This window comes from Rhinolophus sinicus, chromosome 17, assembly GCF_057876585.1.
Source record: "Rhinolophus sinicus isolate RSI-liver-muscle chromosome 17, RSI-T2T, whole genome shotgun sequence".
Classification (NCBI taxonomy): Eukaryota; Metazoa; Chordata; class Mammalia; order Chiroptera; family Rhinolophidae; genus Rhinolophus; species Rhinolophus sinicus.
Genome location: NC_142517.1, coordinates 3,042,712 through 3,055,533, shown reverse-complemented (window position 1 = coordinate 3,055,533; position 12,822 = coordinate 3,042,712). Strand labels below are relative to the sequence as shown.

Sequence of the window (12,822 nt, the reverse complement as noted above, 5' to 3'; positions counted from 1 at the left end):
TTTTCTCCATACCACCCTGCAGCCACAGTCCTCCTCACCCTGAGTCCCCAGCACAGCCTGAAGGCCATCCTGTCATTTCTCGTGCTAGGTAAATTGGAGTAGTGAATTCCGGGAGCTGGAGAACCATCCAGTCAGAGCTCCTCATTCCTGGGTGTCTTCCTGTCAGACCTGCCTCAGTTCTCCTGTCCCCCCAAGAACAGATGCACCTCAGCCTTACCTGTCCTTTCAACCTTGCAAGTGTTCCTGGGATTGCTGGGAGTCCAGGTGTCACTGGCCCTGGGCTAAAGTCTGCTTCTTGTTTTGCAAATGAAGTTGCATTAGCATATTGCCCACTTGTTACTTCTGTAGGCTGCTTTTGCAGCAAATTGCAGGGTTGAGCACTAGACTGTGTGCCCCACAAAGCCTGAAACGGTTAGTGAAAAGGACTCGAGCCTTGTCTCGAACTGTCTGTTCGAAGGGCACTTCCTGGGGCCCCCCCTGGTTGGGGACACCGTCTGGCCCTGGGGCTTTCGAGGTTAACCTAGCGGTGTGGCTCTTGAGGGCTAGCCATTGTCTTGCTTTCCTAACTGTCACTCATTTTATGAAACTGGCAGGATTGCTAGAACCACGTATTTGCAAACCATCAGGCACCTGCACGTGAATTTAATGCTCATAGTGGTGCAATGAGGGGTGTTTACAGAGAACAGGTGACTCACAGATTTGTCACTTGCCACAGGTCACAGACTGGAGAAGAAGCGGAGCTGGGGTGTTTTCTCATTACATCTGTGCCTCCTCCCTTTGGGGGAGGACCGGAGGAGGGCAGGAGGGAAGGACACAGAGCGGGAGACAGAGGCTGCAGGAAGCTCGGCTGCAGGTCACACCTGAGTGTCTGTCGGCCCTCCAGGTGCTGCCTGCCACCCGTGGTTGATCCCAGGACAGTGTCACCGTCTCGTGGACATGTTGTTCTGTCAACAGCACAGTCACATCACTGGCTCACAGGGCGGGAGGGACAAAGGGCTGGGGTTTTCCCAGACGAGTCCCTGAAGAAGGTGGGAGAATCTATGTCACCTCGCAGGTAAACCGGCGACATGGGCCACACATGTTTAGATGTTTATCCCACCTGCAGGTGGGATGGGGAGACTGGGCACCGAGCACTTCTGGGACCTGGCCCGAGTCCCGCAGCTCGATGGTGGCTGTACACTGTGAACCACGAGCTGTGCCAAGCCAGGAGGTGGCTGAGACCCGCGTATGCTTCCTTCCCACTGTTCCCTCCGAATGATTTCGTTTTGGTTCTTTTGCAGTTGAAAGGACTGAAAAAGAGCTCACCAATGATCTAAAACCACGCTATTTGCTAGGAGGACTGGAGAGCGTGGATATGCATGAGTGGCATTCTGGGGCAACTGGAAACCGAGGGTGGCCAGAGGGTGTGAACTCACCAGCACCCCACCCCAACTGGTGACATTAGAGGTGGCTGCAGGAAGCAGGGTGGCTTTCCTTGTTCCTGTGCTCACCCCCACCCCAGCGTCTGCCAGGCAGCCAAGGTGCTGATGAAGGAAAATATCCATCTACAGAAACAAAATTAAACAGACTTCCAGAAACAGGAAAAACGCTCAGAAAGTCTCCCTTCCCTGTTGGCTGTGGGCTGCCAGCTCCTGGCCACTGTGTGTCCTCTTGCCCCTCCCCTTCCAGCACCGAATGCCTAACGGCTGCCTTCAGCGGGAGTAGGGCCCCGACGCCCCACACAGTAGCGTATGGGCCTCTTGTAGCTGCAGCTGCCTCAGCGTCACCATTCGTAGGGGAGTTCTGGATGTCCCTGGTGGGTAGGCGTGATGACTGTGATCTGCTTAGTAGCTGGAAAACTGGTGTCCTGGATGCAGGTTGATGGGAGTGGGACTGATGGGGGTCATATGATCATTGCTTTGGTGTCCCTGTGTGAGAGGAGGGGTCCTGATGAGGACACCCTGTCTCCAGCCCCCGGCTGACGGATCCAGGACCCTCAGGGAGGATGAGAGGGTAACGTGGTGGGGGGCAGAGAATCTGGGTAGCTCCCTGACCATCTCCCTATTGCAGAAATGGCCTTTCTCTGCGCAGTGGGAGTGCGTCATCTGTGACGAGACTCACTTCTTTGCCAGGAGGCCTAGAGGTATAGGGTGTGCCCCAGCCACCTGGGCGAGCTGTCAGGTGAGAACAAGCCAGGATCGTGACCCCTCTGTGGCTTCTGCCTGCAGAGCTCCACACGGTGATTTATTTACCGGCAGTGATTTTTACAGCACACCTCCCTCAGGAAGGGTCAGAGCGCTGAGCTATCAGCCTGCATTTGACATTTGGACAAGCACAGAATGAGCCTGCTTCTCAATGGGCACCCATTCCACCTGCCCCGGCCCGCTCTGCACAGTGAGACCACAGCCTACTGTTGGGGGCCCCTCAGAAACAAAACCCAGTCCCGCTAGAAACCGCTGCCCCTTCCAAACAGAAGCTCCTTAGATGAAACTCACTGGAGTTTGAGAGACAAGCTGCTTATTATTTTGTGCAGATCACCAGGGTCGGGCCTAATGGTCCCCAAAGGCCCCGGTGTGTCATTAAGCTGCTCTGAAACACGTCTGTTCCAACCCCTGTGGTTGGGCTGCCCACGGCAGGGGCCAGGGGTGTTTTATGACAAGGAGTTGTGGGGAGCGGCCACTCTGGTCAGAGGACATACATTTCCTTGTACGTGCACTGAGGGGTCCTTCACAGGTGCATGGGGCTTCAGCTCTCCTTAAGTGACAGAGGACCTGGCCACATCCTGGCAAGATTTTTTTTTTTTTTGACTTGAGGCCATTTCATGGGAAGAAAAGGAAACTGAAAGATGAGGGACCATCGTGTGGATTAAGAGTTCTTTGGATGCACCAGGGCATTTGGGCCTCAGCTTTCAGAACACCTGGCCACACCCACGCTGGGAACTGCCCCACCTGCACCCTGGTGGTGGCCTTGGCCTTCGGAGACTGAGGGGATTTCATATGGGGGGAAGGAAAGGCATGTCATTTCTTCCCATCTTCTGTTAACTAGGTCACGCAGCTGCAGACTAAATGCACGCTCAATTCAGTGAGAGGACAGAGGTGAGGGAGCCACAGCCTGGATCCCTGAACTGTGCTGCCGGGACTGGCAGCGGCTCTGGCCGTGTGTAAGGGCCACTTCTGAAAATGGGCAGAAGTCGTTGGCATGTTGGCTCCTCTGCTGAGCTGCTGTGTGGCCTTGGGCACGTCATTCACCCTCTCTGAGCTCTTGTTTGTCGTCTGCAAAATATGGAGAAGAACCCGGTACTCAGTTTTCTGTGAGGCTTAAAGGCACAGATGTGAGTGAAGCTGGCACCCTGCTTGCCTGTCGCGAGTGAGTGCCCCCAGACCTGGTGCTTGCTGGAGGGCTGTCCTTCACGGGCACATTTCTATAAAGGAGAAAATCTGTGCCCCTACCCAACGGAACCTACGTTGTGTGTCCCTAGAACACAACGTGCTAAAGGTGCTGACAGACACCGTTTCTCTTTAAAGGTTTCCTAACTCGTGTAGGACGTGTAAACAGTAGGTCATTCCATGTCTCCAGTTTCCTGATGTACATTCTGGGCCCAAATCAGCTCATCCCAGGGCAGGGGTCACAGGGTGGCAGCAGGCGCTCACGAGATTATTGAGGCATAATTTCCCATCGAAGGAGCGTTCTACGCATAAAGGGGAATTGGCTTCATTTCCAAGGGAGGAAAATATTTTCCCTTCCGGAAAAAAATGTATTCCTCTGTCAAAAAAGCAACACCCCTGGGGATCTACTTAAGCTCAAAAGCAATTACCCACTGAAGTGATGACAGGGGCCTCCCAGGGCTCATTACATCCCGTCTCTGTCTGGCCTGGGGGCTGGTTCCCCCATGGTCCAGTGTGTGGGGGGTGTCAAGCTGTGCACACACTGATGGTTTGTGCACTTCCTCTGTGTAGGCTCAACTTCAGTGAAATTTGCATGAAAAGTCATTACTCTGAAATAAATATCATCTCACATTTTGATTGTGACTACGTAAAGGTTTATAGGTGAGCTTCGTGCCACCCACAGAGGGACACCAGCGGCCCGTCTGAAACACATCGCACAGCAATAGTGGACCCTGTGGGTTGACCTCAGGGACTGTCTGGGCAGCTGGACCTCCAGGGGCTTCTGGGAATTTCCTCTGACCCAGACGGGTCCTGTTGGGGCAGTGGCTTGAAAAGAGGCACAGGCCAAATGGTTGTGCTCAAGACGGTGGCTGTCACTCTGAATTCACTTGTGCAAAGAGCTCACCTTCTGCTCACTAAATCCATAAACAGTTTTGTAAGTGGCCGCTACATGCCAAGCCGCAGCCTACACTTAACGCTAAGTGCTCATGAAAACCTTTGTCTGTGGGGTTTGTAAACGTCCATTCATGTATGTCTGTGTTCACCAACCTTTCCTGAGTGGAAACTGGGCTGGGCAGCAGTCATGGCCAGAGGTTCGGAGATGGAAGGTGAGGGTCCTGTGGTGACAGCATCCCTTCGTCAGCTGCCCTGCCTTGAATAGTCTTTCAGCCAGAACTACGCATCACATTTGTTTCACAATTGTCCTCTTTCCATGAAGACCCCCTGCTCCGAGTCCCAAAATGTGAAGCATGAGGGTCTGGAAGACAAACGGACCGCGGGCGGGCACTGGCTCCGTGGCTGAGAACCCGCGTCCCCACCTGCTCCGCCCACTAGGCCTTTCTCCTGCCCATCAGCCCCTCTGCCCCAGTGGTCCTGCTGTCTTCTCACTGCAGGACATGCCCGTTCCATGTCAGAAGAGCCTGGCCGAGCTCTCCACTGGGACCCAGTGTCTGAGCAGACCTCCCTTCACTGTGATGGAGGGGCCCGGGGCACTTCATCTCTCTGCCTCTCTGTCTCCGTTTCTCTCTGTCTCTCCATCTCTCCTCTCTGGTTTTGGTCTGGGCCCTGCTATGGCTTCTGGTCTGGCTGTTTTAAGGATGGAACTCCTGGACCTGTGGGGGCTGATGGGCGTCCATGGCCCTGCCTGTTGGGTGGTTTTCCCATTATGCCAAAAACAGGGCTGAGCAGGGCTCACAGGCGGGAACGTAGGGCAGGGACGGGTGGGGTTGGTGCTGGGAGGGGTCCATCCGCAGTTCACATTTCTATACGGGGACAAGCACAGGCTGTGCAGCAAAGGGTGGTTTCGTTACATGACTGCAGGGCCGTGCACGTGCTGGACAACAGTCCCTTCGCCTGCTGCGGGGAGCCCAGCTCTGTGTCTCCCCCACCCCAGCCTCTGGGCCCACAAGAGGAAAGATCAGTGCCTCCTTGACTTCTGTTGCCAGTGTCACTTTTAAGAGTTTTCAATCCCAAATGCATGTTTGTCATTTTTAAAGACAAACAGGTTTCTAATGTTAGAGGAGCCCCAAGTTGGATCTTGTACCATCTCTGCTGCCGAACCCCACGTGGGTCCCACATGGGAGGACCCTTCCCAACCGGCCCTGCAGCATGTCACACGCACTCCCTGTCCTAACATGTTACCCTGGGAGCCAGCGCCCCTCCCCGAGGCGTGAGTTGTCAGCCTTGCGAGGCAGCACAACTCACTTGACTCTATGGTGTGTGGGTTTAGCACCAGGGCTCACGGTCAGACCCACAGTGACAGTCTGGTGGCTGTAAAGGAGGAGACCATGGTGTGTACCCCCATCCACGTTTCCCCATGAAAGGGCTGGATGCTCCCGTAGCTCCCACACTAATGCCTGTTCCTGGCGTCCTGGTCAGGGGCTTCACTGCAGCCAGTATTGTTATCTGCACCCCACTGTGGACCCCACTCCAGGGGCCAGCCTTAGTGACATCAGAGAGAGAGCAGTGCCCATGGGGTCTGCGTGGAGGGAAGGACCTCTCACAACCCCAGGAGCAAGGCTGCCCTCAGGCTGTCATGACCCCTGTGCAGACTGCACTTGGCCTCCAAATGGCCAGTGGTCATCCTGGCAATGTGTTTGCACCCTCAGGCAGCTCCTGGTTTACGGGGGACCAGCTGGGGATCAGCCCGAACTTTGAGAAGGAGGGTTTGCTGGGGAATAACCGTGCTATGGACCTGAACCCACAAGAGGCCGGTAATTAGAAGACGTCTGGCATCTCCCTCGGTGATGTCACACAGGTTCCCTGGGGCCAGGTCCCAAAGTGCCATCCTGATTCAGAGCTGCTGTGCTGAGAGCTTGACTTATTAGAGGAGGGGTCTCTGCTGGGCCCCAGCTATTCTATCTGTCTGTCCACCCAGGGGAAGACGCAGTCCTTTGGGGTTACCTCCCCCACACGGGTCTCCTTTAACTCTCATGGGCCATGTTTGCTGACCTGTCACCAAGTGGTAGGAATCTGGCTCATTTGCAGTTCTGAGCCGTTCTTCTAGACGCCCCCCCCTTTGTCTCCCTGCCCTTCCTTTGTCCCTCTGTCCCTGTCCCACCAGGAAGACTATCTCAGCCCTCCCCAGGCGACATCTCTCTCTCTCTAATAAGCCAGAACACAAGTTTCCTGCCTTTGCTTCCGCTCCTCTGTGCCTGATTAAACAAGGCCTCAGGGATTCTCCATCTAAATCAAGGTGGCACTGGTGACAGGGTGAGTGTTCAGGTGTCTCATTTGTGAGACGGGAACTCCCCAGACTTGGCCAGGGCTCCAACAAACAGGAGTTTGGGGTGCAGGGAGCATGCTGCCAGTGACTGGGAAGAGAGATGGATCTGGTCGGGCTCACGTGCCCCTTTCTCATCAGGCCCCTGAACATCGTGTGGGAGCTGAAAGGTTGCATTTGCATGGCTCTGATCGTTTAAGGGTACGTCTGGGAGCGCTTCTCAGGACCTGAGAAATGTTTCTAAATTAGCAGTCTTTATCCGCGAACCCAGCTGCTTCTATTTTATTCTTTATAGCACATTTGAACAGTTTACTTGAAAAAAATTAATATGGCTGTGTTTGGAATGTGTAGTTTTTTTGTCCTTTTACAAAGCTCTCAGATGGAGACTTGGCAGAAATTCCAAAGCCATTTGATGTGGCTGCAAAGTGATAAAGTTTAATTATCAATTAGTTAGTATATCAACTCGCTGATTATAGAGGAATGATTTATGAATAAATTCTATATGAATAATTTATATTCTTATAAATTATAAATACAAATTCATAGATGCAATATTAAGTTAAACATTTAATTAACAACGTATGGGCTCACCATTGTGGGAACAGAAGCAGTGTGGCCAGTGGTGTGGCCCAGGGTAGGCTCTGTCCCCACCACTTGTGGGGGCCTGGACAAGTCACCCGGGCCCACTGGACACCAGCCTGCTCATCCCAGAAGGAGAATGGTGGGCTCCTGGTTCCCTCGATGTGCACGTGAAAGTGCTGCGTACACTCTAAATAAAGCGTTATACACCAACTGGTAAATGTCATACACATAACCCATGGCGTGCAGCTAAAGATGTTCACACAGGTGTAAAAAAGGTATGAGGTCTATTTTCTTGCCCAGAAATCGGCATTGTATAAGGTGTGAAAAGTCTTGCCTTGGGCTCCATGGGCAAATGTACTGTGTGCCTGGCAGCACCCGGATAAAACCCATGAGGCCCGTGATGGTTGGAGAGTGACTGTGCTCTGCTTCTTGCAGGGTACAAGACCCTTCTGAAAGGGATTTCTGGAAAGTTCAACAGTGGGGAGCTGGTGGCCATCATGGGTCCCTCCGGGGCCGGGAAGTCCACGTTCATGAACATTCTGGCTGGATACAGGTGAGCACGCCCAGCGAGGAGCGAGGTCCTCACCCGCCATCAGCCATAGGCGGCATGTGGCCACAGTACCAACAGCGTAGCCACTTCAGTCCGTCCCATCACTTCTTAAGGTTCTGTGAAGGCTCCAGTGAAGGACCAAGAGGCCCTGGAATCTGATGAGAATGACATTGGAGGGTCAAAAGGCAGCCCCTGCTCGCTGCCACATGACTGGAAACGTCGCTCCTGCTCAGGGGAGGGAGGTCTTGGGGTGGAATGGCGATGGCTCCCACCACCTCCTGGGGCTGAGCTGAGGCCCCCAGAAGAGCAGAGGGCAGTAGGGAGGCTCGTGGGTCTGGGGCTGAGGCAGTGCGTGAGTGTGGCGGGCCGGGCTGTGCCCCTTCCGTTTCCACAGTGCACACGGCATGCCCCCACCTGTTCCCTGTGGTCACAGAGAAGGGCCATGTGCTTGGCCGAATGGATGCAAGGCCCAGGCCGCCCTCTCTGAGCCACGTGAGCCCAGGGCCCTTGCTGTGCTCCCTCCCCTTCAGCCTCCGAGCCAGGCGCTTGGGAACTGGTTCTGATGAAGCGGCCACACCTCAGACTGCAGAATCTTGGCCTTTAGGGGAGTCAGTGTAGCCTCGGTTACACACAGGATCCTTCAGAAGCTAATCTTAGAGCCCCGCCCCCCTCCAAAAGCCAGGGGTACATCTGACATCCTGGCTGCGAGGAGGACCATCCATGCGTGTCTTTGTTGGTGTGTTTAGTGGGCACTTGTTACAGATGTGCCATCCCAGAGAGGCCCCCCCACTCACCTACCCCTCTCCGTCCATACTGGGCATTTTCTCCGCACACTTCCTTCCTGCGAGGGCTGGGGCTGCCCCTGGTCCCCTCTTCCTGCCCCTCGCTGTCTCTATGGCAAACGGTCCTGCAGGGAGGATTCTGGGAGGGGCTGTCTCTCTCTCACCCCTCCCCAGGCCCCAGAGGAGGAGAGCGGGGGCTGGGCTGACATGTCCTCTGCTGGCCTTGCAGGGAGACTGGCATGAAGGGCTCTGTCCTCATCAACGGCATGCCCCGTGACCTGCGCTGCTTCCGGAAGGTGTCCTGCTACATCATGCAGGATGACATGCTGCTGCCCCACCTCACCGTGCAGGAGGCCATGATGGTGAGCGGCCGTCCCACCTGTGCTCCTGCCCCGGCCACCTCGCCTCCAACACAGGGAGCAGCACCCAGTGCCTAGCACCCAGTGTGGGGTGGGGGGCTCTGCCCAGCTGCCTGCAGTAGTCAGCACCCCTATTCCAGGGGCGTTCTGACACCAGTCATGCCGTTTGGACAACTTCATGGAAAACAAACCCCAAGACCCTGGATTCTCACCGACCCGGGATGGCAAAGTCAAGGTCAAGTGTCCGAGAAGGTTACTGACCCGACTGATATCGGTGACCATTCCCAGGGTGACCACAATCCTCGTGCCACCACCCCAGGCTCTGTCCTTCCCACCAATTCTTGATTTTAAGAATTTCACAATGCGCTTGAAGAATCCTTTGACCTTGAGGCTGTGAGCCCTCCAGTTGTTTGGGCCCAAGTTCCAGTCAACCTGGTGACAAGGTCATGGCCCCTCTGACTGGCCTTCCTGCCAGGAGGGGGAGTGAAAGCAGTGTTTGCTGCCCACCTACTGGGTCCCAGGCCCTGCACGCACATAGCCCAACACAGGCATCAAACATGTAACCCTTGAAAGCACATAAGAAAGGCAGCCTCCAGAGTCAAGTGCCGAGCCCAGGGCGTCCTGTACAGTTGGGAGCAGAGTGACCTGGTCACCCTGCTCTTTGAACAGACTGCGACCCAGCCAAGTGTTGTGACATGGGCTTCCAGGGCCAGTGTCTGAAAAGGCCCAGCCCACTGACAGGGACCACACCCACCAGTCCTGGCAGTGGGAGCTGCGAGAATGCCTCCCACTGAGAGGAGGAGGGAGGGCCCCTGACGGCCCTTTTGCTCAGCAGTGTGCTTTGTGGTGGGGCTGCTTGGTGCTTTCTCCTCATCCACTGCCAAACACAGGGCCTCCGGGACGCTCCTGGCACATTACGGGACCTTCTCAGCCTGTCTGCCGTGCGTGCTGGTCAGTGGGCGGGTGTTTGCCCTGGTTTTGCAGCCTGGAGAGGTCTTGCCTGGTGCTTCTGCCTGGGACTGGGCAAAGCTTCCTCCCTGTGGCGTCCGAGAGTGGCAACTGCCCAGCTTTTTGTCCCAAGGGCAATTCCCAGGGAATCTGAGCAAAGGGAAGTGGGGTAAGGTGTCAGATATGTGATCTGCTCCCTAACCTGCTTTGTGGCGAAGCAGAAAGAAAGGCTCCTGTGGAGCTGTTTCTGTCGCCGTCCCTGGTACTGAGTGTCCCGTAAGTAAGGGGAGACCTCTCCCCCAGGCTGGCCTCCCGAGGAGGCACGTGCACTGGTGGCCTGATTGTTTCCCCAGCCTCCAAACAGGTCTTCTGTCGGGGGCACAGGGGACTTCGGAAGATCTCACAAGCAGATCAGTCAGTTTAGTAAACACCCTCGCAGACTCCTTGAATGCTAGTTCATCTCATCTAGGGTGAGCAGAGCTTAGCTCCTCCGTGAGTTACTAAATTAAGCACTTGGTTACTTCTCTCAGAAAAGTCCCTTTGATTTCCGACTCAATCTCTGCTTTCTTTTGCAGACAATATTGGTGACTTCTGTTGTCACCTGCCCCCTCCCCCTAACCTGTCACCAGGCTCTCCTGTGAAATCCATTTGTTTTCAGAGTATATTAAATGAGACTTTGATTTTAAGAATTTCACAATGCCTTTGAAGAATCCTTTGACCTTGAGGCGGTGAGACCTTTCGCCCTTCGAGGTCTTGTCACACACATAGTGTTGATATAGGCTACTAGCTGCAGGTTGTGCATTTTCACAGGCTGCTTCTGACCCTTACAACCAGCAGGCCAACCGAGAAGTGACACTTGGTGTCACAGGGCAAGCAGCTGGCCTGGCCTAAGCCAACCCATGCCTGGACCGTGGCCTCTTCCCCACTCTTCCCTTCATCTCAGTTGCTCATTGATTCTCACGGCAACTTCCCCAGCTCCCTGGTGGGAGGTTCTGACCTCACCACTGTGCCCATGAGGAAACTGAGACTCCGTCTCCCAAAGCCACAGAAGTCGGCAGGGCAGAGCCAAGGCGGACGCTGGGCATGATGATGGCTGCTCAGGGTTTTACCACGCAGGGTCAGGGCCCGAGGGTGTGCTGGCAAACGGCATCTCCAACAAAACCAGAGTCCTGCGAGGCAGCACTGGCCAATTCCTGTGGTGTAAACACTCAAACACACCGTGATGAGCAATGGGTAGTTTTAAGCCAGCACCGGTTAAACAGTTGGCTTGTGAAGTTCCTGAATACACACCGCTGGTCTTCAAGCCCCTGGTGCCTGGGTTTCCTTCTCTCTCAGTTGCCCACATCTTACTGCTCTCACGGCACAGCAGCAAATTCGACTGAGAGAACAGGAAGTGTCCCGGACACGCACTGCACCCCTAGACCCCACCTTCATTGGGCCAAGGGAGGTGGGAGGCCAAGACTTCCAAGGGTGTTGCCCCGGCCACTGGGGCTCCTGGCTGACCATACGGCATGTGAGGTTTGCCCTGCCGATGGCCATCTGTCCTGACTACACACTGTTGTCCTCTTCTCCTGCAGGTATCTGCACACCTGAAGCTCCAGGAGAAGGACGAAGGCAGAAGAGAGATGGTAAGTGTGTGCTTTGGGGCCACAAGGGGTCCAGAAGGTCCGTGAAACCATTAGGCAAACATGTGGGATGGACTTTTGGGTGCTGGATTTGTTGGTTTGTCCTTAGCCTTCTGTGTGTGGGACAGTGACAGCTCAGTGTGCACTCCAGCCTGGCATCCAGAGCTCAGGAGTGACCACTCTGCAGCAAGAGCCTGGGCCCGACTCTCATGTCCAGATGGACGCTGCCGTCACCGGCCTGGAAGCTTCGGTTCAGCCCCAGTGCTGCCCTTGTAGTGTTTAATACGCTTCACACGCCATTGTTTTCTGTAAAACTCTGACAGTGAAGAGGGTTAGTCATTCATTTAAAATAACCAGCCTCCACCCTCACACACTTGCAAGGAGAAATTTGGTTCTCACGTGTTATTAAGCAGCCTTTGAAAAGATAAAATAAACACGTTTCTCGGGTGATTGAGACCTCCTTCTAGTCCTTTTCGTCACTTTTTTCATTTCCCTACGATCCCAGGGAGCGGGGAGCACCAGAAAACCCCGCTCAGTGCAGGGAGGGCTGGCTCCTGTTACACACTGTCTGATGGAAACCCAGCTTCCCTGCTCTCCACCACGAGTGCTCGTGGGATGTTCATGTGAGCACAGAATTTGGTGATGTTCCCTCACATAATACTATCTTGTTTCCTAAGACTGTTGGAGAGCCACCGTCCAGCCGCGGGAAGGCAGGGTCTGCAGGGTTAGCACCAATGGGGCAACGCGGCCCTTCATGGATTGGTGAAAAATGGAATGATTGACAGGATACAGTTAAACGTGCTAAGGAAATACGAATAGCAATCTGACGTATGCTTGTCCCCTCTCCTGTCCCACATCAGTTACTGTGACGTAAATGTAAACCACCTGGGTATGGAAAGAAATGCTGGTATCTTCAGGGTCCTCCTCCCCTTGCCCCAGCACACACCCCACAACTCTTAGGGTTCAGCCCGTGAACCGGGGGAAGGGAGGGTTAACGACACAGTGTAGGCGGGAGAGCCCGATTTCTGTGACGAGTGAACCATGTTGCTGCCGGTTCACGTGGAGCTCTTCTATCCTGAGACTGAAAGGAATAAAATAGCCCGAAAGCAGAGAAGTAGAAAACGTGGGAAGCACACACATTTCTATCCCTTTATGAAGGTGGAGGGCTGGGCTGTGACTTTACATCATAGGCTGACAGCAGAGAGTCCTGTAGGACCACTGCTCGTTTCAGAACGGGCACCTCAGACTCACAGTGGGGAAGCAGGGACAGCGGGAGCGGGAAGAGAGAGGACCCGTTTCTGTTTATATTCAGGAATCACACCGCACAGGAGTGGGGGTGGGGTGAGCACATGAGTTAGGTCAGAGGAGCTTGCTCACACGGAGACGGCCTG

General features: G+C 54.7%; 1 protein-coding gene across 4 annotated transcripts in view; it reads left to right on the top strand.

The window, feature by feature from the left end:
- The window catches only part of ABCG1 (ATP binding cassette subfamily G member 1), a 66,292-nt gene that overhangs the window by 38,099 nt on the left and 15,371 nt on the right, over positions 1-12,822 (top strand). For all 4 annotated transcript variants that reach the window (XM_019745710.3, XM_019745709.3, XM_019745711.3 and 1 more), the window contains 3 exons: positions 7,603-7,720; positions 8,729-8,861; positions 11,384-11,434. In XM_019745710.3, the coding sequence (XP_019601269.3) occupies positions 7,603-7,720; positions 8,729-8,861; positions 11,384-11,434 (302 nt within the window). The remainder of the gene's footprint in view (positions 1-7,602; positions 7,721-8,728; positions 8,862-11,383; positions 11,435-12,822) is intronic.